Raw genomic sequence first — 27,542 nt, forward strand, 5'->3', positions numbered from 1 at the left:
AGGACTCTCCACTGAGCGGTACTGGGCGCAGTCGAACGACGGTCGACGACGCTAGCGCAGGTATTGTTAATTTGTTACGACTTACGAGCCGGACCAGTGTAGCGGGCCTGGAGCAAATATTCTTTGCTGTGTGGCGTTCCTTCTGCTCGACCGGGCCCGGCAAACGGGGCCTGCATATCGGCTAAAACCACCTAGCCGGGCAGTCTGACCTCCACCTCGCCGAAGCGGAGCGAACGACGTACCCTCAGCCCTGCAATGACCGCGGTGCAGCAGTTAATATGGGTAGGTATTTTCCTAAGGTAAGACACTCGCCTTTGCACAATGCTTTACATATATAGGCCTTGGCGAGTTCGTTAGCCCTCTTACTCCCGCTAGAAGGTGCTAATGCAGTGCACGCGAAGCCGACTCGTAGCACCGCAGTTCAATCGCTCGGCTGCGGAACTGTCCTCGTCCGTCCAGCTTCAGGTGGCGTCTCTGGGAGCAATGTTGACCGCTTCTTTGCCGCTCTTTTGAAAGCTAGGAAAGAGGTGCGGCTCCCGGATCTGTCGGGAGCGGGACTCATAGGCGGCGGAACGGATAGGGCACCGGGGCACCGTGCCCCCCTTTGATTTTGACATTTTAATATAAGCCCTATGGGCGTTGCATGGAAAGAATGGGACCAAAAGTCGGCAGTGCCCCCTTAATTGAAGGTGTTCCGCTGCCACTGGAGTGGTCCCATCTAGTCCCCACCTCATAGGTGGAGGTCCACACATTGCGTTCTCGGTCTACACGATGATTTTCTACAAGGTGCGACTAAAAACAGACAAAAAGGTACATAGCAAGTTGAAGGTATTGTAAAAATTAATATAATAGGCTGACAGGAAAAAAGATCCATCTTAAATTTGCCTTAAATGTAAGCTTCCTTACGTCACCTTTATGAATGACGTACCTACGTTTACAATTTGTTAGTTTTATATTGATTGGCTTTTGCTGGGCACCAGAATGTTATTATAGATATGAAAGTTTATAATGCTCTACTTTGTTGTTATTACTCTTGAAAATAATGTAATAATTTACGATAATAATATTTCGAAATGTATATAGCATTTGTATAAGAAATCACGCTTCAATTTGATTGAAAACATGCTTTAAATGATTTATTAACCTCCTTGACATATCGTAATTTGATATCGTAACAGAATATCAGCTGACTACCGGCGACAAATAATTTCCGTCCGAAGTCGGCTGGAATTTTTTGTTGGTGAAACTCGTGGCTGTGTGGCGTCTATTTTTTCGGCTGGATATTTTATTTCGGCGGCCGGCTGGTATTTTTTGGTAAAACTGGCCTCTGGTCCTCGAGTTCAACAGAAACCCATTGCAACTTTTCCAAATGGCCTCACTCGCTGACTAGCTTTACCGATACAGGAGGCTTCAAACGACGCAACTCCATACCGTTTACAGAGATCTTATCTGTTTGAGATGATGAGTGGTCCCGGCTCACTGATCCCTCAGGCCGTGCATGAACAGGTAATTGATGTTCACCCATTCTCCGCCAGCAGCCGATGATTGGCGTGTGTTCGGAAACCTGCTGTCGATGGCTGTTTGGCTCTCAGGCGAAGAACTGCTCCCACCCGGCTGTCCCGATCTCCAATCGCGTCGTTGCAATACTTAAGGTGTAGGATTGTTTTGTAACAGCTGGTCATTCCTGACCAGCCAAACGGCGCCTGTGCGTCGGTCTGTGCACCTTATGTAACATTGCTGACATTGACGCGTGATCAATCAACTGCCACTCGTGTCCCGGACGGCGCACTGAGGAAATAATGACCGAACTGGGCGGGCGAATCTGGCGCTACGGCAGAGGCGCCGGCGCCTGAGGTCTTGCCGGCTGACGAAGAAGGGGTCTCGTTGGCTAGGGTCGGGACGAGGCTCAGGGGTTGCAGGGATATGTCATGGGATCTCCACTGGACGATCGAACCATGCGGCTAGCGGCGCCATGCTCTATATTAAATATCACATATAGACTGCGTGGTCGGTCGGCCCCTGACAGCCTCAACTTCGGCCCAGGCTGCGGAAAGTTGCTCGCACATTTCTAATTATAGCCCAAGGTTTTTGCTGGTGAACCTGGTGCTAAATGGGTGATTCCAGTCCTGATAAGCAAAAATGTCAAATTATTCAATGAATGTAATTCTTAGTTTGGCTAACATTTGGGCCATTACGGGCTACTGACCTCGGTAGTCGTTAACTTTTATTCCGCTTCAATACCGGGTTTTTTCTCGGTCTCCTTAAACTCTTTTATGTTTTGTCCCACTTCGGTGCTATCCGTCTCCCTCCCGCCCCAGAGGTCATCCGATCCGGCTTATTCCGCCTTCTAAGTCTTTTTCTGTCTCCATCCCATACCGCTCAGTCTCAGTTCGCCCTTCATCCTGTTCCATTCCATTCCATTCCATTCCACTGCAATGAACTGTGCCATTTCCTCCTACCCTCATCTCGAGGTCCGCTCGGCTTGGTACTGCCGCCGCTCTGAGCTACCGAGTTACCCGTCTCTCCAGTCGGCCCGGCCACCATCGACAGGCCGATCTCTCAGCACCCCTCCCTCCCCTCGGTACCGATGGGAATAAATCGCCGCTCGACGCGCCGCCAGCCAGCCTGTAATTGCCGCAGACACTAATTGCAGTGACGAGCGCCGCCATTTGCATAGCCGTGATCGGAGGAGCGTCGTCAGCGGCCGAGCCGGGTTCGCACTGCTCTCTGCAGGGTGGGTGCAGGCCCTCTGCGCCCTCCCCTGCCCTCTGTGCTCTCCCTGGCCTCTCCTCCTCTCCCCGGCCCCGGGCTCCGCCCCCGGCCGACAACCCATCATACGGCTGCCAAGGGGTGATTATAAGATCGGCGTGTTATTTTACCGGTTGCAAACCCGACCGAGGGGCGGTGCGCTGCTGTTGCAACTAAGCGCGGTTATTACCGATTTTTCACTATGATGGAAGGTGGGCATATGCTATACAGACGTCTGCGCCCGTGTATGCCCATACCTACCTACCTGCGTCCTGGGCTGATTATTTCTCGCCTGGTTAGGTACCTCTTGTAGAATATTTTGTTATGTGCTAAACATATTTCTTTCTACACTTTATGATGTCAAGGTGTAACGTGGCAGTTAAATCTGTGGATACTGTAATCGTTGTAAAACCTCTGACAAGCGAGTTGCGGGTGTAATTCTCACCGGGTCAACCCTACTGCGGTGCTTGCAGTGGTCGCCTCACCATCACACGCGTAATTCACAGTGGCCGAGCGGCTGTCCAAAAACCGCTAACCTCTGTATGGTCACATGTGTTCAGGTGCTACTGGCGGCTGTAGAAACCCTCCTATCGCGGTGTTCACACCGTATTAGTGATGTTCTTTTCGGCTGCTCCGTACCAGTTCGGGCAGTACTTTTACTGGGTTTTCAATCTTTCTCAGGGGGATCTGGATCGATGCAGTTTATCACCCAATGAGTCGGGATGATGGTTAATTGTTGATGGTTCTTGTAACCGGCGGTTACCGTCACCCTGCAGGGGATGGCGCTGTCTGGCACGGGAGGGTTGGTGGTTAGGTGAGTCAGGACACCGCGCGGACACGGTCTGACTGCTGCACCTTACACGGTCAGACATACTGTATTTGATACAATTCGATTGATGTAGCTCTACAGTCTACACCCAGATGTCCGGAGTTCTGACGCTTGCTGCCGCTCGAAGCACCCATTGGTTCTGCCCAAACTGAGGACTTGTCGCCAGCCACAAGATGGAGAGACTCGCTTGTAGCACACGGAATCGGTGTTTAGCATGCTCCGTCGGTCTAACCGTCTGCGGGCTTGTCCGTTTTTGCGTCTCCATTGGTCCATTATTGCTATTTTTTACTCTAGGTCAGTGTGTCTGTGTGCCACCAAACAGCGTCACCAAAGGTCATGAGGTCCTCAGACGTGAGGCGCTGCCCCCTGCTGCCTCGGATTAGGTCACAGGTCACCGCTGTGAGGTCCGCAGTGTTAATGACTCGCTGTACCGGGAGTTCTGACCACTCGGGAGCTCGTCAGGGCGACACTGGCCGCTCCCGGTGTAACGGGCCGCGAGCGCCGCCACCCTGCACCAGAGCTCGCAGCCATCAATACGGATTAGTCGGCGCACTAAAAGTGTGCTCGCCTCAGCACATTACGAGCCCCGTCATGGTGCTTAACGACCGGTACGGTTATTCTTGTTCACTGCACCGCTGCTGACGGGTACGGTTATTTTCGATTTCTGCACCTGTTGTGGTTGATCTGGTTTTCTGTTCTGTCACCGACTGGCACGGTTTCCCATGTTCCCTGCTTTGTGACAGCCGACAGGAATGTACGAGGTGTGGTGATATTTAATGACGCCGATGCTAAGCTATTGAAGCATTTTTTTCTTACTCACATGAGTGATTCCTTCACTAAGGCTTCAAATCGGTTTCGGTACTTCCACTCCCTTTCTCGGTCAAGTTGCCGCACCCTGCCCCCGCCCCCTGCCCAGCTCGGTCACCCCGTCCTGTCGGGTCGGGTGGGTTCGATGTAGCTCATCGACTCCTTCAGGGACGGCCATCAGTCGATCGGGGACGTTTGGTCGCTGCTGTGACGCCGCGAGGTCACTGACGCAAAGTCCCTGTAACCGCTGAACTATATTTGTGTAATTTACGTGCTACTGCGAACTTTTGCTTTTCTGTGTGATAATGTCAGCATGAAATGATAATAGTGCTCCCAGTTGAGTTCGAGCGAGCTGCGGCCTGGGAGGTGTCATTGCCTGAATAAACCGCCCCCTGTCCAGCACTGGGTGTGATCTGTTGGCTCCACTGACGTTTGAACAGCCGAGCCGAGCGGCCGAGCTGCCGCTCTGGAAATACCGGCATCTGTAAGCCTCGCCCAGAAAAATAGCCGCCGCGCTCATTCTGAGTGTCGGGTCGGAGACGGCGCGAAATCACTCACGGCTCGTTAGGTGGAGCTCGGATGGAATGGTCCCGGCGTGAGATATGGACTCGGAGTGGCGAAATGGCCCCCGAGGCCGGGCGGGGCCGCCGCCCGCTGTCCCATTTCGGAATGGACGCCGCATTAGAGAGGCAGAGTGGATGGCCATTGAGCGGCTCTGGGGTGATGATGAAACAGACAATTTTGAGTACCTTTAATATCAGAAGGCTGTGCTCGGTTATTCCTCTCCCCAACCATGGTGTTTGTGTTTCCTGTCGCTAATCTATAATTAAATTAAAAGAAAAATATCAGGCATCCTCAATATTTGTCTAAAACGATCGTTACCTTGCGCCTGACGAACCCCTGGTCAACTTTATTGCAACCGGTCAGTGGCGGTCGCAGGGGGGGGGCCATCAGGGCCATGGCAAATCAGGGGGGGCCATCATATCATTTGCCCCCCCCCAAACAACCGATGGGCCCCCATGGCCGTATGGGGCCCTGGCCCGTATTCGATTGTCACGAGGCTCGAGAAACCCGCGCCAGCCATTAACAGCTCCCATACCAGTCTTTGAGGGTCCTACACTGACCTCTGAGGGCCCTTCAGTGGCGGTCAAGCGTCCACATTGACCGCTGAGGACCCACATTGACCTCTGAGGGCCCTCCACTGGCCTTTGAGGGCCCCTAAACCGGCCTCAGGGGCCCAACCGGCCTCTGGTGGCCTCATTTCTGTCTCTCGAGTCCCAAGACTAACCTTTAAGTGTCTCTGAGGGCCCCGCACTGGATTCTGAAGACCCGATGTCGGCCTCTGAGAGCCCGCATCGGCCTCTGGGGCCCATCTTGGCCGTTGAGGGCCCTCCGCTGGTCTCTGGGGTCCAACGCCGGCCTTTTAGGGCCCCACACTGACCTCTAAGGGCCCCATGCTGGTCTGTAAGGACCCACATTAGCCTCTAAGGGCCCCCCCGCACTGGATTCTGAAGACCCAATGCCGGCAGCTCAGGGCCCACATCGGCGTCTGAGGGCCCATCTTGGCCTTTGAGGGCCCTCCGCTGGCCTCTGGGGTCCAACGCCGGCCCATACCGGTCTTTTAGGGCCCCACATTGACCTGAGGGCCCCATGCTGGCCTGTAAGGACACACATTAGCCTCTATGGGCCCCGCACTGGATTCTGAAGACCCGATGCCGGCCTCTAAGGGTTCGCATCGGACTCTGAGGGCCCATCTTGGCCTTTGAGGGCCCTCTGCTGGCCTCTGGGGTCCAACACCGGCCAATGCCAGTCTTTTAGGGTCCCATTCTGACCTTTGAGGGCCCCATGCTGGCCTGTAAAGGCCCACATTAGCCTCTGAGGGCTCCCCGCACTGGAATCTGAAGACCCGATGCCGGCCTCTAAGGGTCAGCATCGGCTTCTGAGGGCCCATATTGGCCTTTGAGGGCCTTCTGTTGGCCTCTGGAGACCAACGCCGGCCCATGCCGATCTTTTAGGGCCCCACACTGACTTCTGAGGGCCCGTGCTGTCATGTAAGGACCCACCTTAGCCGCTGAGGGCCCCGCACGGGCTTCTGAAGACCTGATGCCGGCCTCTAAGGGCCCGCATAGGCCTCTGAGGGCCCATCTTGGCCTTTGAGGGCCCTCTACTGGCCTCTGGGGTCCAACGCCGGCCCATGTCGATCTTTTATGGCCCCACGCTAACCTCTGAGGGCTCCATGCTGGCCTGTAAAGACCCACATTAGTGTCGTACTGACTTAAAAGTCACCGTCCAGCACAAGAAGAAGATCTATTCTGCTCTCCTCTACATCTTCCAGCCAACTAAACTCACAATCCCCCTCCTGGCACATCCACAGCTCGCAGACACACATCTCACATCATCACCAACCAATCGCGCTGTCATACGTCATATATCTCACATCATAACCAGCCAATCATGCTCCCATACGTCATGCCCGGCCCAGCTACTTGCAGGGTGTAACTCGGCCCTGCCGGCATCAGATGCCGGCGGCTATGACCAACGCTGGGTCACCGGTTCACAGCTCGACGCTGAAGCTGACTCACACTTATACGGCTCACATTCATCCTTGCGTCACGCTACATCACCCCCTGGTTCTGAAGAACCACATTACTCTACATGTTACATGTCATTCAATCAACGCATCAACTACATCCTCTGGCACACCATCGCCATATCTTTCCGGCTCTCTTCGAACACGCGTACCACGCCGCAGCGTCGCAGGCACGAACGTTTCACTCTCGTCTGCGGACACATCGGACCCGGTCGGTGGATCGGGGTCCGGGGACTGAGCGACGCTGGGCGGCCGCGTGTCCGACTCCGTCATATCACTCGGAGCTGGCGACACACACACGCCATCACACTCGCTGTCATCAGACCACTCCACCGTTGGCGCTCGCAGAGCCCCTGGCCTCGGACATTCAGGGACGGTCAACCGATGTCGGAGGTTTCGCACATGTCGTGGGACATTATCGACTTCGATTGTCTGGGCCGAAACGACGCCTGTCACAATACCCTCGTCTGACTTTACAAAACATCGGTCGCCCCGCCGCCGAACCCACACCTTGTCCCCTACCTGGTATACACCGGGTTTCTTCAGCGGCAGGGCGTCACCAGGCTCGTCTGAGGTTGTGCGGGGCGTCACGTCAACGTCTCGGCCAGGGTGTCGAAGCACCCCGTTGATTGGAGCTGTGGCCGGGTCACTGCCATCCTTCGGTGTCACGTTGTATCGATGGACTGCTTCAGCAACGGAGCAGGACTGCCGGGCCACCATCACTTTGATGGTACGATGATGGCGCTCGACGATGCCGTTCCCGCCGGGCTCGTAGGCAGCGCGGAACCGGATGGATACGTCCCAGCGAGCCGCGAACGCTAACATGACCCGGCCACGGAACTCTGTCGCATTGTCCGTGAGTATTTCCGCCGGGGCTCCACGCTCTAGAAACACGTTCTCCAGCTCACTCACAATCTCCAGAGCTCCTGCCCGGCGAAGCCGTCGCCATATGGCGTACCTCGACGGCCCGCAGTCCACCAGCGTCAGGTATGGGTGGCCGTGCACGTGGGTGACATCCATGGCCAGGCGATCCCACGTGCGTTCTGTTCCGAGTGACCCACCGGGCCAGCGCTCCGGCGCCGGGTCAATCGAGGCACACGTCTGGCATCGTCTGACCACGTCTCGCACAGCTGGTTTTGACACCCGCCTCACCCCCAGCTCACGTCGGGCGTACCACAACGTTCTCCTCACTCCTTGGTGACCGATGTTTTCGTGGATGGTGCGGATGTCACTCGCTGAGGCACTTGTGATGGCAGCGACAGCCACCGGTTGTGCTTTGGACGAATCAGTGGTTGGCTGGTCGGCAGTCTGCAGCCAGGCGTTGGGCACCCGCGTCACCTCATCAGCACGGTTGACCGCTGACGCGACCAGCTCGATAGTGACCTCCAGTTCGTACTCGATGACGAGCTGACGGAAAACAGCCACGCGCCGTCGGATAAGCATTTCGGACTGCGCCTTGGTTCGCAGCCTTGCCTTACCCGACAGCGCGTCACTCAGCCAGCGGTGCACCGTCACCGAGTCTGTCCGGAGCGTCAGGCGACGGAAGCCCCATGCTACCGCCAGGTTGACACCGTTGAGAGCGGCATCCAGTTCTGAGATATTGATGTGCACGTCCCTCTCCGATTCGGCACGCAGCCAGGACGCATCCTCGATGATGGCGCCCGTGTCAGGGTCAGTGAGCACGACACCGCGGGCGATGGAGCTGGCGTCGGTCCACACCACGACGCTCGTCCCTGTCACACACCACTGGCCGCGTGCCGGGTCACATGCTCGAAACCGCCGTGACACCTCATCCACCTCACGTTGTAGTTCCTCGCTGACGATCGGAGTGTCCCAGTCCGGGCTGAGGCGGTTGGCAGTCCGCTTCATCCATGCAGCGGCCGGCCGCAGCCAGCCTGCGACCGGCACATGAGATGTCAGCTGGCCGGCCCACGCGAAGACAGATCGCCGCGTTAGCACGGGTGGAGCCTGCGTTGGTGACTCCCCGTCCCTACTCCACTGGAGTGCCGGCCCGTCGCTCTCGGCGACACGAAGGCCCAGCATACGTGCACCGGTCGCGACCCGCTCCGGCGGCTTGCATGTGAGCCCGAATCGAGCGAAGTGCTCGGCAACCTCATCAGCCGAGACCACCGCTTCGTTGACCAGCAGATCATCGGCGTAAGGCAGCACTGCCTCTGCCAACCCGGGGCTCTGTGCGAGCACCTTCCTGACCACAGCCTTCATGATCAGAGGCGCGATACTGAGCCCAAAGCCGACCCTGGTCAGGCAGTACCGCCGCCCTTGCACGATGACTGTCTGGTACGGCCACAGGGCCGGGTCCACACGAAGCTGAAGAAAAGCTTTCTTCAGATCCAGGACAGCGACCCGGCGTCCGTGACGTCGCCACCTTCGCAGCTCTTCCACGCAGACGTCAGCGTCGGCTGTGTGACGTGTCAGGTGTTGATTAAGTTCCCGATAATCTAACACCGGCCGCACCTTGTCCTTCGCTGCCTGAGTAACCACCATCAACGGGATCAATCCCTGTGCGGGACCGTACATCGTCTCATCGTATTCGCGCAGCCAGCCCTCACTAATCCACAGCGCCAGCTCTGCATCGAATTTTTCACGCGCACAACTCGGCACACCGTACTGAGCTATCGAGTTTCCAAGCGGGGGCGGAGCCACGCCACCGGCCCATTTCCAACGGACTGTCCACACATCATCGAACACAGCCGTGAAGTCAGTCTCGTCAATCCTTAGCTCCGGCTCCGTGTCGACCGCTCGACACACCTCCCGCTCCGGCGGGACCTCACGCTGCACCACAGCAGCCGTGTCGACCGCACGACACACCTCCCGCTCCGACGGGGCCTCACGCTGCACCACAGTAGCCGTGTCGACCGCTCGACACACCTCCCGCTCCGGCGGGGCCTCACGCTGCACCACAGCAGCCGTGTCGACCGCTCGACACACCTCCCGCTCCGGCGGGGCCTCACGCTGCACCACAGCAGCCGTGTCGACGCTCGCAACTGGGTTGTCGCTCCCGAAGCGAACGGATCCTCCACTTACACTCACGCCCTGCAGGGCGTCAATGCCGGTCATGCCCAGCAACACGTCTACGCCCAGCAACCGGGCCGGTACGACGACCGCCCGCACACTCACTGTCGCCCCGCGCACTCCAAGGCTGACCACAGCCCGCCCACAGCACAGCACCGGGCTGTCGTTGACAGCGACCAACCTGGCGTCACTCCGCTCCCAGCAGGACACCATGCCCTTCCACACCACTGTCTCGCTGCACCCTGTGTCGACGAGTGCTCGGCACTTGCGCCCATTTACATTGATGTCGATGATGGGGGCTCTTGGGTCACTGCGGCAGCTGGCGACGGCGGAGCCCGTGGCGCTGATGTAGCGCCGTCGCCGTGCCCGTTTGGGCAGAGCCGGGCGATGTGGCCTACCTGGTTACAGGTCCAACACCGCAGTGGTGGACGGCGACCCGTCCCTCTGGCTCCCCGCTGCTGCTGTACATATGATGGCGGCGGCTGGACGACAGCCACCGATGCAGTCGCTCTCTCCCTGGCCGCCATCGCCAACGTTGACCTAGCGACGGCGACGGCTCGCTCCAAGGAGAGAGTTTCATCTCCAGCACTGTTACGTACTGTTAGCCGCACCTCCGGCGGCAGACCTTGCAGGAAGTGCGTCGTCATCACTTCGTTGGACACTGAACCTATGAGGGATATCAGCCGCTTGACTGATCCCAGGTAGGCATCCACAGACTCGCCCGGTTGTAGACGTCGGTGATACAGCTCATACATAGCCGCGTCGGGTCCCAATGCAAATGCACGATGCAGTTTTTGGCGGACGATTGCAGCATCCCGCTGCTCGGTGGAGGAGAGGGTGGCCCACACCTCGTACGCCTGGTCCCTCAGGCGTGTGGGTATGACAGCGGCCAGTGACACACGACGCAGGGCACACAGCTGTGTCGCCTGCTCCAGCCATCTGACGACGTCACCGCTGCCGTCGAACTCCGGTATTGCCCGCAGATCGAATGCAGGCGCAGGAAACTCTGGTTCCATGGTATTGGTACCAGCTACCGGTGCACCACTGCCCTCTTCTACGTCAGACATAATCACAACACTTAGTCGAGAAGGCCGAAATAGCTTGTCGTACTGACTTAAAAGTCACCGTCCAGCACAAGAAGAAGATCTATTCTGCTCTCCTCTACATCTTCCAGCCAACTAAACTCACAATCCCCCTCCTGGCACATCCACAGCTCGCAGACACACATCTCACATCATCACCAACCAATCGCGCTGTCATACGTCATATATCTCACATCATAACCAGCCAATCATGCTCCCATACGTCATGCCCGGCCCAGCTACTTGCAGGGTGTAACTCGGCCCTGCCGGCATCAGATGCCGGCGGCTATGACCAACGCTGGGTCACCGGTTCACAGCTCGACGCTGAAGCTGACTCACACTTATACGGCTCACATTCATCCTTGCGTCACGCTACAATTAGATTAGCCTTTGAGTGCCCAATTCGGTCTCTGATGGTCTCAAACTGCCCTTTGGAGGCCCTGTACTGGTCTCTGAGGGCCCTAAACTGGCCCCTAAGGACCCAAACCAGCCTCTAAAGGTCCCACACCGGCCTCTGATGGTCCCATTTCTGTCTCTGGGACCCAAACTGACCCTTATGTGCCTCTGAGGGCCCCGTACTGGCTTCTGAAGGATCTATGCCGTTTCTGAGGACCCATAACGGTCTTTAAGTGCCTCATACCGACACCTGAGGCCCCACACTAGCCTCTGAGGGGGCCCAAAACTGGCCTATGAGGTCTCTACACCGGCCACTGATGGCCCTATTATGTTCTCTGGGGGCTCAAGCCTTACCTTTGGACGTCACGCACTTGCCTCTGAAGGCCCACATCAGCCTCTGGGGCCCTACCTGGGGCCTTTGAGGCCCTTCGCTGACCCTTGGATCCAACGCCGGCCTCTGGGGGTCTGACACCGCACTATAAGGGCCCCATTGCAGCCTCTAGGCGATAGGTATCGCTGAAGCGCTATCGATGGGCCGAAGTAAGTGTAGGAACCATGGGTGCAGTGGGCGCAGTTGCACCAACAATAATTCTGCATAGGGTGCAGACAATGTATTCTGCATCCACAATAATCTGGAACAAACCCCCTTTTCTCAGCAACACTATACTTTCCATGCAGCACGACAAATTTAGGATATTTTGCCCACTATCCATCTTTCGAAGCATTTGCTACTGTAATGGTCTTCAAAACTTACATTTGTGCTCAAGTACCTAAAAAACAAAATGAAACTGAACACGTGTGATTGAACAGTGAACAGATACCGATGACCCACTGTCAAAAGTTTTAGCACGATGATCTCAGAAAATGGCAAAGGTAGCCTTCTTTACTTTTGCGGTAGTCCATTCACATTTGCGTGAGTTATTGGCATTATCAATGCTTTAAAATGCACTTATCGGTACCTTTTCGACATGGAACATCCTCAAAGCTCGCAATGAGCCTCCGCTCGGGTGCCGCTCCCTACCCCCCCCCCCCGCTTCACCGGCCATGGCCTGGATTTCTGCACCCGTGCACTACGCCCGTGGGCCCCTTCTAGCACCGGGCCCCCCGGGTCAGCACAGGGGCCCCTTTGCCAAGTTGGCCCCCCCCCCCAAACTCCAAGTCTGCGACCGCCCCTGCAACCGGTGACCGTTGCGCACTTCTAGCTACGCCTTTCATGCTGTTATTATCTAACAGTGAATCTCTCGCCGTCTTTGGACATATGCGCTAACATGTGTTTCTTTTCTGATCTCTCCTCAGAATCGGCCGACAGCGGAGCGGACGCGGCGCCCCACCCCTCTGCCGGGCCAGCGATACAGAGGGCGCCACAGGCTGGCAGCGCAGCGCTCCGTTCCGCACTGCTGTCTGTAGGTGGCGCTGGCGAACCACCGGGCGCTAGTATAGATGACGCCACTCGCGAGCCGGCTGTCCGTCCGCCTTCTGGAGTGGCGCCGATGGCGACATCTGTCGGCTGAAAGCGGCCCTCGAGAGGAGCCGCAGGGGAACCAAACCACAATGTGATCTCGTGTTATGCGCCGGATGGATTTGTCGTGCTGAAGGACCAGACACCTGTGAACAAACGCTGCCGACTCCGGCCGGCGGGCTCCGTGTGACGTGAACGGAAACTGCGAGTTAGGAGATCCCTGAAATCGGGAGTGCATTATGTCATCTTGTCGTTACTGATGTTCCTACTGTGTGCACTGGTGGGTGGCACGTGCCGTTTGCGAGTGGGGGGTCTTAGTGTGTGTATGGGGTGCTGTAGGTACAGATGGCTTGTACCCCTTCCCCACGGTAAACCTGTGATGCATTAACACTGCTGTTGGGACTGGGATTGTCGAACGGGGTCTGCGAGCGAGCCAGCAGTGTCAAACGGTGTTATACGGACGACGGATGGCAAGTGACGCGCGCGGAAATAACTAATCTACTTCAGAGTTCCTGAGCTGTGTGCCTTGACAATCCTCGCATTTTACCGTAGACACCGTTTGTAGACCGCCCCCGGGCCGGCTGTCACGTGACGGCCTGTGACGTCACGGGTCGTGCCGCGCCTCCGTTGGACATTCCTGCAGCCACTAACACGTGTTCCTACCGCCTCTCCAGCTCGGCGCCGTGCTCCCCGAGCCGCCAGCGCACGTGCCATCCGACCCGACACCGCCACGTGCCCACGTGTCACCACGTGCCGAGACCCGTGGCGGCTCACGGAAGCCCAGAAAATCCACATTCATTGTCGTTCTCCGCTAGGAATTTCTATGAGGTGCTTTTTGTCGCAAAGATAACGCGAGCTTGGTGTTATATTGGTGCGATCTTGACGCGTTTTCGGCAGATGCGGGATCAGTTGTACCGTGTCTAAATGAGCTTGTTACCTGGTTTGAAGGAGGGAGCAGTGACGTGTTATACGTCACACGTGATACGGTGTCCAGTGTGTCAGCTGTGTGTACCGGTGTGTATGAGTTTCGTTATGGCGTGTCGTCCAAGGGCAGAGAGCGGCCCAAAGGGCGGCGAGTCAGGGCGAGTGCCGCCGCTGACCGTCTTTACGTTGTGTGATGTCCACTTCAGTTGTTTGTTGGCACGTGACAACATAATCAACACATCCCGAGACCGGCAAATACAGATCGTGACAGGAGGCGCCGCCTGTTTTGATTGGTTTCCAATTGTAGGCACGCCCGACGCCGTGCCGGGCACGGGCATGTTTTCGCCGGCATATCCATGATTTTACGTTTAAAACCTCAATGTGATAGCGAATGGCTATTGAGAAGGGCACGTTTGAGATCATCAATTATATTTTCCTTCAAGCATTATGCGCTTTTTGAATCAGCATACGACGACGACCAATGCTACGAGTGACCAATATCATCAGTGAACCTCCTTGTACGGAAGCCGGAATATGCAGTGAAAGGGACGTGGTTAGGCGGGCCGTCAGAGCGGGTCACTTCCTCACCGGGCGCTCAGACGATGACAGGTCAAGGGGAGGCCCTGACCTGACCTTGCCCCGGCCAGCTGACCTGGCCTGTCCGCGGTGGTCCTCCCCCCCGCCCGCCCGCGGGCGGATGATCCGCGATTAGGCGGACCCGGCGGACGCAGCACCGACCGCCGGCCGGCACGTGCCGTCAGGGGCGGCGGTGTAGCCTTCCGGACACAGGTGTACACTGACGGAGACTGCTGGCGGGGTGTGACCGGCGCCACTCAGCTGAGGCCGGCACAACCCGCCCGGAGAGATGGCACTGCCCGGACCACACTCCACCGGCCGCGGCTCCAGTACGTGTTCGATGGATTCGTCCACTCTCAGACTGGTGTGTAGCGCCGCCGGCGGCCGGAATGGGTCTCCCTCCGGAGCCGGGACGACACGGGATGTGTTGATGGTCGTCCCCGTCTGCGTGACCTGGGGAACCTCGCCGGGGGGACAGTCGGGCGCTCCGAGATGCTGGCTGCGAGCGCTGAGCGGGGCTGTCACCAGAGCCAGCAAAGTGCTCAGAACAGCGACAAATGATGGACAGTATGCCATATTTTGATTTAGGTACGTCAGTGGTCAGTCGACGATCGATCGGGTTTGCGGAACTTGATGGCGTTGGACGAATTCGCGCTTCACTCTCACTGAATGGCTGGGCTGAACCCAGGAAACAACAGCCGACGACACAGTCCACACGGCACCACTGGCAATATCCCTGAGGTCTGAGAGACTGACCGCGAGGCCGCGATCCGAGGTCAGCCAATCATCGTCCGCGTCTTGTCACCTCACGTCTGTTCAGTAGGCAGATTTGCCCGGATCCGGGGTGTGTGGACGAAAAGTAGCATCAGTGCTCCGGGATTTGTCGGCAACGGTACCTACATGTTGATTGCGATATTTATTTCAATAAACTATGTGCTTACTGCCTATGATCTGAATCCGGCAAAAAGATGGCTATACCTTCTGTTTACAGGCCAGCAACCAAGGCCCAACAACAACACTTTTATCTATACCTAATCTGCCCAGCACCTGCAATAGCTGATGTCCTATAATGTATAATGGCTACGCTGGGTCAAACCAAGAGGTATTTACCGAAATTAGTTTGTTTTTATCTAAGAAAACATTCATTATCTTTCAAAAGTATTGTTCGGTGTTCCTTCCATTTTCGCAAAACTCGTCTGAGAATGCTTGTTAGATGCTATACGGTATATTTCACGGGAAATAAAAGTAGTGTGAATAACCGCCATATTCAACTCGCTGCGCCATGAACGTCTTATGGGACGAGTTTCTGGAAGTTGTTTGAATTTATTCTTGCTTATATTTGGATGGTATCACAATATAATTCGGATTTGCGTTGAGTTTTAATGGGTTGAAGACATCTTTTCACCACATACTGAAAAAGGCACGTATATTTGGTTATGTACTGCTGTATAATCCTATATCAATAAAAAAATGTGTCTGTGCATGGGGGTCCTGGGTTTGTATTAAAGGAAATATACCATTTTAAACATCAGATTTCGAACTGAAATGACAATTTTGTAGCTTGAGCTGAGAATAGCACAAATCAGAAACTTTTTATGGTCCTATTACTATGCGTTACGAATACGCTTACCCTAGACAACTGACAAGGACATTTCAATTTCATTTCTCGTTCCAAAATCAGATTGTCGCACAGGAATTCAGTGCTGCCTCATGGAAGAATGCTAAGAGTGCTGAGCCAGCTGTCACAGAGGCCAGCATCAACCAGTCAACATTCACTTGTTCCTGAACTCTGCAATATGATTGGTTGACACTTACTGAGCTTCTGCCGTAAGAGCAAAGTATATTGTCTATTTAGCGATCTACCAAGGATGAAATATATGTTATGTTGGATGAAAACATTCTTGTGACATCTGCTCTACCAATGCAATTATTCCTTTATTAAATTATTTTAAAATTGCTTTTGCAAGTATTAATTATTTTCTTTTTTGAATTGATCATTTTAACCATAAAAAATAATGAAACTTGAAACTGTAGAAAAGAAATTAGGAAAGTGGTGTATTTTCTTTAACTGTGATGTGTTTCAGACCTCAAGCTCAGCCTTCAGAGGGGGAGGTGAGCATGTTAGATTTTTCCCCTTACATTTTTATTTAAAAAAAAAGTATGGAAAAGCTGTTTTAACCATTCAGCAGATGGTACTATAATAAAATCAAATCTGAGGAATCCAGTGAATTCTGGTGAAAATGAAAAGACAATGAGAAATCTTTGGAATATGCCCGCTGCAGTCTGCATCCAATACCACATTTCTGTATCTGCTTATGTGTATGCTGGTCATGGTGTCCTTTTGCTTCCTATGTAAGCAGCTATTTTGTCTGTTCAAGTATGCATCAAAATGTTTGTCTTTGCCCTCACAAAATGCTTGTTGTGTTTCAGTACAATGATATCCTGCCAAGCACACTGTTGAAGCATTGCATAATGTGATGGCAGGATCTCATCAGCCTGAGGCTCTCCTGGATAAGCTAGATAGTAAGTGGATGTGGCATAAAGCCTCTGTTCAGTTGGGCTACAATTACCTTTGCTTTGTTTATCGGTTTTCTTCAGCTCTAAGATGACGTTCATGTTTCAATGTTTCTGGACTGTCAACAGCTATATTGTCCTCCAGCAGTGGATTATCATAATGCCTCCAATGGTTTGTGATATATGGAGTTATGATGAGTGTGTACCACAATCATCTAATTCTGTCATTGCCTTTCCAGGCCAGCAGACCAACCGACTTCAAAAGCTTATTGCCCTCGAAAGGCTGTCTGAAGATTGTGAAAATGGATTTAGTTCTTCCAAGCTTGAGCTTATGCTCAAAAAGGTCACAAGTATCAAAGGTAAACTTGAATGTTTTCTCATATTTTTCTTTTTGAATGGAAGAATTCAGATTCAATACCTCTCCCCCTGTCATTAAACATCGAGATAGATTATCAGCCCAGTCTCCAACTTGGCCACCTGTCCTCATTCAGTCAAGTTTTCTGTGCCAGTGTGTACCGTGTATCTCTTACTCAGGCCTGCTCGCCTCACCCTCACTCTCACTGGCGTGTCTGTATGTGGCAGGGACCACATATGCCATCCAACTACTGGACTGCTGCCTGCCGTCGGAGGAGGTGTCTCTGGCCACCATCGACCGCGCCGTCTACTTCATGGCCAACGTGAGTCGACTGCAGCGGTACCCCTGACTCTCTCCCATACCCCCTGACTCTCCCTGACTCACCCCAGTACCCCGGACTCTGCGCCACACCCTGGTGACCTCTTTCACTCGTCTTCTGACCTCTGGCCTGCCCATTGCCTCTCTGATCCGTTCTCGGGTCTCGTACTCGCCCGTCCGACCTAGCTTATCTCTCTGACACATCTGCTGCCAACCTCACTTTATGGCCCCAAAGGATGTGATGACCGACCTCTGACCGCCGGCCTCAGACCGCTGATCTCTGACCTCTTGAGCTCTGACCACTGACCGCTGATCTCTGACCTCTGACTACCGACCTCAGACCGCTGATCTCTGACCTCTTGAGCGCTGACCACTGACCTCCTGATCAGGGCTGCGGAGTCGGAGTCGGTCGGAGTCGACTTTTCTGATCGGAGTCAAGGTTCGAGTCAATTTGTCAATTTGTCGAGTCAAAGCTCTTGTCAAAGACGGTGAATGAGTCACCGAAAACCCATCGACTCTGCAGACCTTCCAGGGCTTACTTTACGCTTACTTTTTTCGTAAGAGAGGGCTGCGGAGTTGGAGTCGCAGTCGGTGGGAGTCAATAGTTCTACCCGGGCTTTGAGTCTGAGTCAGAGTTGATTTTTGGAAGCCAGAGTCGGAGTCGGGATCACCGACAATCCATCGACTCCGCAGCCCTGCCTCTGATATCTGACCGCTCACTTCGGACGGCGGACGGCTGACTTCTGACCTTTAGCTTTAACCTGTGACCTCTGCCCTCTGACCTGTGACCGTCCGCCCCCAGCCTCACACGGCGCCCACCCTGAGGCGGGCGCTGCTCAGCTGGCTTCTGGCCGGCGCGCTGCACTTTTTCGGCCCCGAGGCGCGGCGCCACCTGCACTCGCACTACGGCGTTATCTTCTGCCAGATCGGCTGGAGCCACATGGTGGGTGATGACGTCACACGATTGGCTCACACGATTGGTGAACGCTTGGCGATGGGGGAGAGAGAAGTCTTCGTAAAAGTTTGTGTCACTGTGGTGTAATTGGAGAGGTGTGTCACTGTCTTTATTGGAGGTTCTCCACTATAGCTAATGACGTTATTTAGTATTTATGCACAAAGATCTCGAGAACTGATGAGATGAGTTGACCGTGCTGCTCCTGCTGACCCTCCCTCCGCGGTGGTGTGCCCCTCCGCAGGTGAACCTGACGTGCACGCTGCTGTACCAGCTGACCGAGCACAGAGACGTGCAGCAGCACCGGGTCGACATGCTGGTGACGAGGTCGGCCGCCTCTGACAGCGGGCCGCGCTGGGCGCTCATCAGGTCAGTCACGGGGGCGCTCATCAGGTCAGTCGCCGGGGGGGGGGGGGGGGGCTCATCAGGTCAGTCGCCGGGGGGGGCCTCATCAGGTCAGTCGCCGGGGGGGGGCCTCATCAGGTCAGTCGCCGGGGGGGGGGGGGGGCGCTCATCAGGTCAGTCGCCGGGGGTTGAACAGGGCGCACCTTGGGGGTAGTTGGGAGCTGTACATAGACTGGGCGCTCATCAGGTCAGTTGGGTGAACGTGTGTGTGGGAGGGGGAAGGGGGACGCCCGTCAGGCCACTCGGGTGGATGGATTGGACGGTTCTAATGAGCGTCGGTCGTCGGAGTGGACAGGACGGGTTCATCAGGTCCGTCGTGAACGGTTAAGGAAGTGCTCAATGGACAGAGATTCGACGACTGGGACACGAATTAACGATACGCACTGGACGTGGGTTGTTTTGTTAGGACGATCCAGCCACCCAGCTACTACTGCAATTGATAGAACACCAGGTACACTTAGAATCTGTGAACAGCAGTTTCCATGTGATGTGAGAATGCGTGGGCGAAAAAAGTAAGGGTTTTTCTTCTGCCTTAGGGCGCTAATTGCGAACATACGCGGACGTTCTTAAAAAGGAGGCACGACATCGAGAGCACGTTTGGCCGTCTCTTCTACGAGACGTATGCAAATGTCCTGTTCCTTCGTTCTCCCTTATGCGATACACAGCTTGATGAGTGACGCTAAGCCGACTCTCAGAGTAGGACAGTTTATAAAACTGGATGAGTAATGAAAAGTCCATTCCAGTCATGGAGGAGTGGGAGGAAGCAACAAGTGTAAAATAGAAAAAAGGAACAATGAAATACCGAGCGAAACATGTTTTAAAGTAAAAAGAAAATCACCTGTGATCTGATTTGATCTTCTCTGTTGATTGTTTCAACCTGCTTAACGCTATTCTCGACCGTAACATATCCGTGTTTTTAATGATGAACTACTTGATGGGTAGTGTAATGAGCAGGTATTTTTTGCTTGAAATCATGTTGTAACATTTCGTTTTTGGTCTATATGCCGCTTGACATTTATCAATCAATTTATTGCCGTTAATATCGAAAGTTGCCCAGGCATTTCATTTTTATTCATGAAACCATTTCAAGTTAGGAGCGAGTATTTCGTTCGAACATATTGGAATATATCATTAATCCTCTTTTTCAGCCTTCATATAAAAACTAATGGTATATGACATTTTAATACATTTACATGTCCATAATCATGATTTTGGTTATTTGTGATTCGCGAATCGGAGGTTACTGTTAAATTTAAGCCATAAATCTGCTTTCTCCGAAAGCCCTCTAATTTGAAGCACGTGGATATATTAAACGCGCACAAATAATGTCATGCTAGAACGACATGAACGAGATGAACGATTTTTGCAGATTGCAAATGTTAAAAAGTGTATACGTTTTCTAATTTTTATTCGGTAATTTCCCTGGTGTGGTGCAGTTTCTGATATTTTAGTGTCGAATGTGATTTTATGCTTTGTGTGAACTCCCTATCAGCTCGTTGACATAAACAATGGGACAAGCGGAATCCAAAGAATCTGAACAGAATCCCGGTCATGCACCACAACATGCTCGAAGGAATACTGTGCACGGAACCGAGAGGACACGACGTCCCACACCGCCGATCGCCCATTCCGTCTCCAAGCGTCCGACAGAAACGAAACGCACACCGGCGGGCCCATCGGCTCCGCCACGACTTGGCGGAACACCGCAGAGCTTTCCCAGGTCTCGCACTCTGACCAACGTGCGGCCTCGCGGGCCAGCGTCGGCTGCCCCGCAGCGTCAGGCTCCAACTCTTCCGCGCACTAGTGGCAGGCTGCAGCAGCAGTTTGCCGTTCGACCCACGGCGAGCTCAACAGCGAGTCCCTCCCTGCCGACGCCGTCGAGGAGCCAGCCGATTCCCATCAGTCAGCCGGCGACCCGGTCCCGATCGGAGCGGCCGGCCCAGGACAGGGCCAGGCCTGCGCGCCGCTCCGCACCGCCGGCCAAGACGGCCGTCCAGGCGACCGACAGCGACCCAGAGCCCGCCGGCCCGCCGGCCAAACGGGTCACCCGCAGCCGCACCGCTGTCCCGACGGCCGGACAGACGCCATCGGGCCCCGCCCCGTCGACCTCGACCACCACCACCATTACCACCTCGACAGCCGACTTCACGGCCACCCCCGGCCCATCGACGTCCAAAAGACGACCGCGCGCCGAGCCGCCGTCTGACGACGAGCCGACGCGCATCGGAGACGTCGAACCTGACTCCCCTGACGACCGGGAGGACAAGATGTCGATGAGCTCTGCGAGCAGCTCCGTCGAGAACGACTCAGACGACGCGGCCTCGCAGTCGTCAGACAGCTCGGACGACCCGGACGGACTGGATTTGGACCTGGACGGACCGGAGGAGGACGGCGATGACCAGTCTCAGACTACTGACGAGAAGTCCGAGGTGTCGGCCGGGACGGGCCGACACCTCCCGGCAGCTCCGACCGCCGGCCGCCAGCGGGCCCGGCGGACGGCCAGTCCGGCGGCGGCGGCGGCGTCCCAGTTCGCGCTGCGCCGCAGTCGCCGCCGCTCGGTGCCGGTGCGTCACCTGCAGGTCGATCCGCACCGTCACTCCTACGTTAGCGTCTGAGCACTACTGAGCGGGACACTGAGAAAGGCGCGCTCACCCGCCGTCAGATCACTGGAGAGAACCAGAGAGGGAGGGATGGAGGAGGGGAAACGGCAGCGGAGCGGGCACCGGTGAAACCAAATTCGTCGTGTTAGGGGTTTGTCTATGTTTAGCGCTTCTGTCACTTGTCTAGGAATACTGAACGATCCCAACGACTGGTTTTAATGCGAACAGAAACTGTTTGTCTATTTAAAATACTAGGCCGATTCTAGACGTTGTTTGGTTCCCGATTGGTTTCACCACTCGCAGCTGGGAGCAGGCGAGAGGGTCGCGATGGGAGAAAAGGCCATGGTTGAGAATGGTTATAAAGGGTACTTAGGTGTTTTTGGCTGTTGCATGCAGGCTGCGTTCAGGAAAAAGACTAAACGGACGCAGATTTTGACCATCGTGCGCAAGTGTGCTTCAGTTTTACAATGAACGAAACGAGGCGATACAAATAAAGAGGATGAACGAAAAAATTTCTCTTTTGTCTAACATCTGAATAAAGGCTTGCTGATTGTATTTTTTTTCTGTATGGTTTCTTGCCAAATAACAATTGCAGGGCGCAGTTGATTCTCACACGAAAGGGGATCTGAGCCAACTTTGGACAGACTGGGTTAAGGGGATGGAGTGCCTGACCCCGCAGATCTCGGAATGTTAGCAATTTGGCAAATAACTGTAACCGCCGCTCGGATATGAAATTCTTTCAAATGTTTTCTGGTCTACATATGTATGATTCACTAACCTCCAGAATGATTTAACCACTTAACCAGAGGACGTAAAAAGTCAGTTTTTGCGAGGTCCTGAGACTGACGATTCCGACAAACAGCGCTGTATACATAGTGTATGTATGTACATAGCTCGTGAAATAAACATATTCGGAAGGGTGACAAGAAAGATATCTCGTTGTTAAATATGTTTACGTTCTGGTTCGACAGATTTGAGCTGTCATTATAACTATAGTCTACGGATCATATGATGTCAAATGACCTACTTTTTCAGATGCATTTATATCGTTTCGATCGAAAGATACTCTGCAAATTTGCTTGAAACGGTGCAGCACTGCACGAGGAAGGATCTCCCAAAGTACTTTTTAAATTTGAGAACGTTTTCGGGGAGTGTGCCCCCGCTCCGGATAATGTCACCTCTCCGGGTCTGCCGGTCAGCCGGTGACTGGCCGTGCTATCCTGCCGCCAATGACAGTCGTCTGTTTGTCTCTCTGTTTCGTACAGGAAGTACCGGCAGCTGCGTCCCGACATGGTCCTGTCGTACGGCGGCCCCGACTCGCAGACGCGCTGGGAAAAGCCGCGCTCGCAGCTGATGACAAACCTGAACCGATGGAGACTGCGCAGGGACGGGGCCGGCGCCGCGGCCGCCGCGGGTACAGGAGGCGCGGGCAGCGCGGCCGGTCCCGGTGGAGACTTCTGGGAGTTGGCCAACAAGGTGAGAGTGGCAGCGTGGAATGAAGGGGACCTGTCGGGAGCTCTGGGCTGCTGTTGGTGGAAAATGACTTAATTTTTCAGTGTGAAGTCATCTTTTGATAGGTTGAGCTTGTTTATTTGTGATTATCATTTAGAATATAACACTCGCTTTCGAATAAAATAATGAGCTTCTTCTCAGTGCTCAGGCTACGGTTCTGCCCACCGTTCAGCATTGTCGTCCCTGGAACTGCCTGTCAGTTTCGTCCCTCCCTCTAAGTTCCCTCTACGGCCGTCAGGTGTCGCGCTGGACGCCGGCGCTGCCCGTGCTGCCGGAGTCGGTGGCGGCTCCTGGCGGCGGCGCGCCCGACCCGGACCAGGGCCGCCGCGACCTGGCCTCGCTGGGCTCGCTGAAGGAGGTGGTGGCCGAGGGTGCCGTCGGCTTCCGGTCGGCCAACAACCTGACGGCCCTGGCGCTGAGCAGCCACCGCCGGGCCGTGCTGCTGCTCTCGGACACACGAGAGATCGACACCGCAAAGGTCGGTGGGACGACGGGGCGGCGGGGGTTTACGGGGCTCGACAATTTTTTCATAAGATCGACAGAGGGCACTAAATTATTATTTTATCGATGTAGCATAATGTTACATATCTCCCAATCAGTACCTTCCCGATTCGTCAGTAGGTAAGTTGGAGACTTCAGAATATGCTGGTGACGCAACTACAGCCACCACCATCCTCCCCTTCACATCCCACAGCTAACCTGCTGATCACGCTGCTGAAGTCTCTGACACACTCCCCCCGTCCCGCTCCAGATGAGTCTGGACCTGCTGGTGACGCTGCGCCAGATGCTGGTGTACGACCCGCGCCGCTACCCGGTGCTGCGTCGCCGCCAGCTGATCCGACAGGTGCAGCTGTGCCACCGCGTCGGCCTGCCGCTCAGCGCCGGCCGGCACCTGATGCGCACACTGCTCGAGGGCGCGCGGCCCGAGCACAGCGCGCTCTGGCTACCGGCGCTCGACCTGGTGCCGTTCTACGGGTGGCGGCCGCAGGCGGTGCTGCTGGCGGCCCTGCTGCGGCCCCTGGAGACGCTGGTGGCCGCCGCCGACCGTCACGCGCGCCTGCACGTGGTGCACGTGCTGACCGAGTTTGTGGTGCAGCTGGCGCGCCATGACCTGCCGCTGGTGGTTCGGCGCGCCTTCCCCTACAGCAGCCAGACGTGTCGAGACGAGGTGAGGCGGCGCTGAGCGGGACGGACGGGGCACACGGGTCAGCTTGTGACGCAAAGAGGGACGCCGGATGGAGAGGTTACGGAGGGGTGGAAAAAACTGTGAATCTATGCTCGGCATTATCCCTTTAAACTGCTTACCTCGATGCGTAAATGCGTAAACTGTGCAATGTGCATGTCCTCTTTCGATCAAAACATGTGTGAATGTGTCCCCGTGATGCTTATAAGTGCTCCTCACCGATTTCTCGACACCATATTGGCCTGCTTGCTCCACTCTGTCCGGTATACCGCCTATATAACTTTTATCTTCCTCGTCCCGTTCAGATCGCCTCCACCAACGACCCGGCGGTGGACGTGGCCCGTATCACGGACCACGTGGCCAGCCTGTGTAAGCGGCTGGCCGTGTCGGCGCCGGCCGCCGAGAGGATGAACCTGATGCGAGCCACCGTTAACTTCTACACTGAGGTGAGGGCCAGGGGAACAGGAGGGAGGGAAGTTCCCTGGGCCGGGTGCTTATTGAAAGGTGAGGACAGGCCGGGAGAAGCCCCACAGAAGAAGCGAGACGAGAGACCGATGGTATCACGTTTGCTAAGCTGATCCCATTTATGCTTACCCATTCGCTAGGGATCGTTTCGTGTGCTTTTGCTGAATGGCTCGCCATCGGCTATGGTCAGTTGATAGATGATAGGCTGTTAGTTGATAGGCTGTAGTATTTCTGCCGTGTATCGCTCAGGCGACATTCCCGTCTCTTTGTGTCCCTCATGGTGATCTCCGTCCCTCCGCGCGTCCCTAGGTAACCCCATACCTCCGCGCGTCCCTCAGGTAACCGCCGTCCCTCGGTGTACCCCTCAGGTGACTCCGGTGCTGCTGGAGTCGAACGTGCCCTTCCTGCCGCTGATCAGTAAGGACCTGGTGTACCAGGTGCTGCTGTCGTCGGACGCGCTGGCCGTCCACAAACTGCTGCTCACACTCTCACGGTGAGAGAGCGACGGGGGTGAGAGGTGGCGGTGACCTGCTCACAGGTCCGTCCAAAGTGGCTACAATCGAGTACCGTGCTAAAGAATGTCAGCTTACGCAGAGTGTCTCGCTAGCTGCTTATTGGACTTAGTTATTTATAAGGGGTTTGGAGAAGCATGCGGGAATAATAAGGCCTTCCCTGGCCGAGGGTGGTGGGTCAGGTTTGAGCTGTAGTGGACATCGTCCCCCTGTCTCCAGGTACCCTGGTGTGACTGTACCCTGTCCCTATATGCCCGGGTGTAACCGACCCCTGTCCCCATATACCCGGGTGTGACCGTATTCATCATCCTCATATACCCCGGGTGTAACGGCCCGCCTGTCCCCAGGTACCCGCAGCAGTCTGCGCCCCTGTCCCCATATACCCGTGACCAACCGCCTGTCCCATAATATACCCGGGTGCTATCGCCCGCTGTCACATGTACCCCGGATGTGACCGTCCCGCCTGTCCCCAGGTACCCGCAGCAGTCTGCGCGCGTGCTGGCCATGCGCTCCGACCCGGGCCTGTCGCGAGTCCGTGTCAAACTGGCCACGGCCACTGTGGGCCGGCTGCCGCACTTCACCACCCTGATGGAGGACGTGCTGCTGCTGCTGTTCGGTCGGAGGAAGGGCGCCGGCGGCCAGTTCCGCGGCGAGACGGCCGAGGTGCGCGAGCGGCTGGCGGCGCTGGCCGACGGCCTGGAGCTGGAGCTGGACAATCACGCGGCGCTGCTCAGCTACCAGCTGCTGGCGGAGACCCGGCCAGACTACCAGGTAGGTGATGGAAGACCCGGCCAGAGTACCAGGTAGGTGAAGGAAGACCCTACCAGAGTACCAGGTAGGGTGGGAGGGACGGGACCCGGCCAGAGTACCAGGTAGGGTGTGGTTCGGATGCCACGGCAACAGATTGGGCAATGTGCGCTCAACTGCTCGCTCGGGGTTCTTACCTCTTAATGACATCGGCTTTGGCAGGTGCTAAGTTTTTTTTGCGTAGCATTGTATGTTGCATTTGAATTTCATTCTTCTCATCGTTTCTCAAGCGCGTCTGTCTTCCGTCATGGGTTGCCTGTCAAGTTTGGGGCGATGACGCGTTCTTATGCGAGCGAGTCTGTCATTAGGCAGTCGGTGTGTTGTCAGGAATGTGTCGGCGTGTGTGTCAGGAATGTGGTGGCGTATGTTATGGATGAGTCTGTCATTGCTGGCCTGTTACTGTGTCAGGGATGTCTCTGCCCGTCGTGTCTAACCGCCGCCGTCCGTCGCCAGGAGGACGCTGGCCGCCACCCGGTCCTGCAGGACCTCCTGTCGGCAGACGGTCTGGTGGGCTTCACCGCCTTCCAGGAGGCGTGCGGCACTCACGGCCGCGGCCGCCGGTGAGCGGGCCGCCACCTCCGAGTGTGGAGCCACCATTCCATCGAGATTCACTGCGGGAGGGGCGGGGATTTCACCGTCGGGTGGTGAGAACCATTGCTGTGTGGCCGGCTCATGTAATTTATACCGGCAGGCGGCCGGCCGCGAGGGAGGGGAGCGTCGCCGCGATTCGTTTTAGACCGTGCTCACTGGCAGCCGTTTTGGCTTTGGAGTGCGTTTCGCCGGTGTTGTGGCTCGCTGTGTGGACGGCGCTGGGGCGAATTCTGTCTCTGCTGGCTGTCCGTTGGCCAGCAGTGAAGGGCGCGGACTGCGCTGCGAACTTAGTACACGTATATTACGCGGTGGTAGCAATAGGTAGCAACAGTATGGACTTGACTGACGCTAGTTGTATCTTTAGGCGATTTGTTCTTAGCATTGCTTCACTAACTGTGGCTCATTTCGTATGCGTCTCTTCGTCGTTTACTTTCCGACTATATAGTATAGAATATTAGCTCTTTTAGTTGTACAAAACATTAAACAACGTGCCTTTACAATGTGACCTGTCATTCAGCACATATATTCACCAATTTCACGTCCATTTTCATCATCCACCATCCGCTGTAACCGCGTGCCTCTCGGCCACCGGGCGATGTCCTCATGAATTTGTCGCGGCGTGTCGGCGACTCCGAGCCGCTGTGCCATTCCGTGCTCACTCACTGCCGCTGTGTCCCCGTGTCATTCTGTTCCGCCACGGGGCGGTACCTGTACCGCCGGGCGGGGCGGGTGTGTTCCGCGCCGGCTGCCGTGCCCGCTGCCCGGGCGGACTCCCAGTGTTGTCTGCCGCCGCTGCCGGTGCCGGACCGTTGTTGCGCTGTTGGCGGCCCGACATAAACACCTGTCGCCCCCGTTACCCGGCGTTTGCAGTGCAGTGGCGTGTC

At 55.5% G+C, this 27,542-nt stretch overlaps 2 protein-coding genes across 2 annotated transcripts in view; both read left to right on the forward strand.

Moving 5' to 3' along the window:
• The window catches only part of LOC122381513 (zinc finger homeobox protein 4-like), an 83,447-nt gene extending 69,308 nt beyond the window's left edge, over nt 1-14,139 (forward strand). Inside the window, exon 4 of the mRNA XM_043365772.1 lies at nt 12,782-14,139. Coding sequence (XP_043221707.1) covers nt 12,782-12,996 — 215 coding nt within the window. The 3' untranslated portion in view covers nt 12,997-14,139. The remainder of the gene's footprint in view (nt 1-12,781) is intronic.
• Nucleotides 14,140-15,694: 1,555 nt separating this feature from the next.
• LOC122381514 lies at nt 15,695-27,514 on the forward strand. The gene is made up of 13 exons (XM_043365773.1): nt 15,695-15,864; nt 16,875-16,967; nt 17,198-17,317; nt 17,541-17,635; nt 18,434-18,574; nt 18,828-18,952; nt 22,854-23,064; nt 23,339-23,578; nt 23,852-24,268; nt 24,589-24,729; nt 25,117-25,241; nt 25,734-26,031; nt 26,521-27,514. Exons 2-13 carry the CDS (start codon nt 16,922-16,924, stop codon nt 26,629-26,631), a joined length of 2,070 nt encoding a protein of 689 aa, XP_043221708.1. The 5' UTR covers nt 15,695-15,864; nt 16,875-16,921; the 3' UTR covers nt 26,632-27,514.
• Nucleotides 27,515-27,542: the final 28 nt, after the last annotated feature.

Source organism: Amphibalanus amphitrite, unplaced genomic scaffold, assembly GCF_019059575.1.
Source record: "Amphibalanus amphitrite isolate SeventyFive unplaced genomic scaffold, NRLGWU_Aamphi_draft 000121F_arrow, whole genome shotgun sequence".
NCBI classification, from domain to species: Eukaryota; Metazoa; Arthropoda; class Thecostraca; order Balanomorpha; family Balanidae; genus Amphibalanus; species Amphibalanus amphitrite.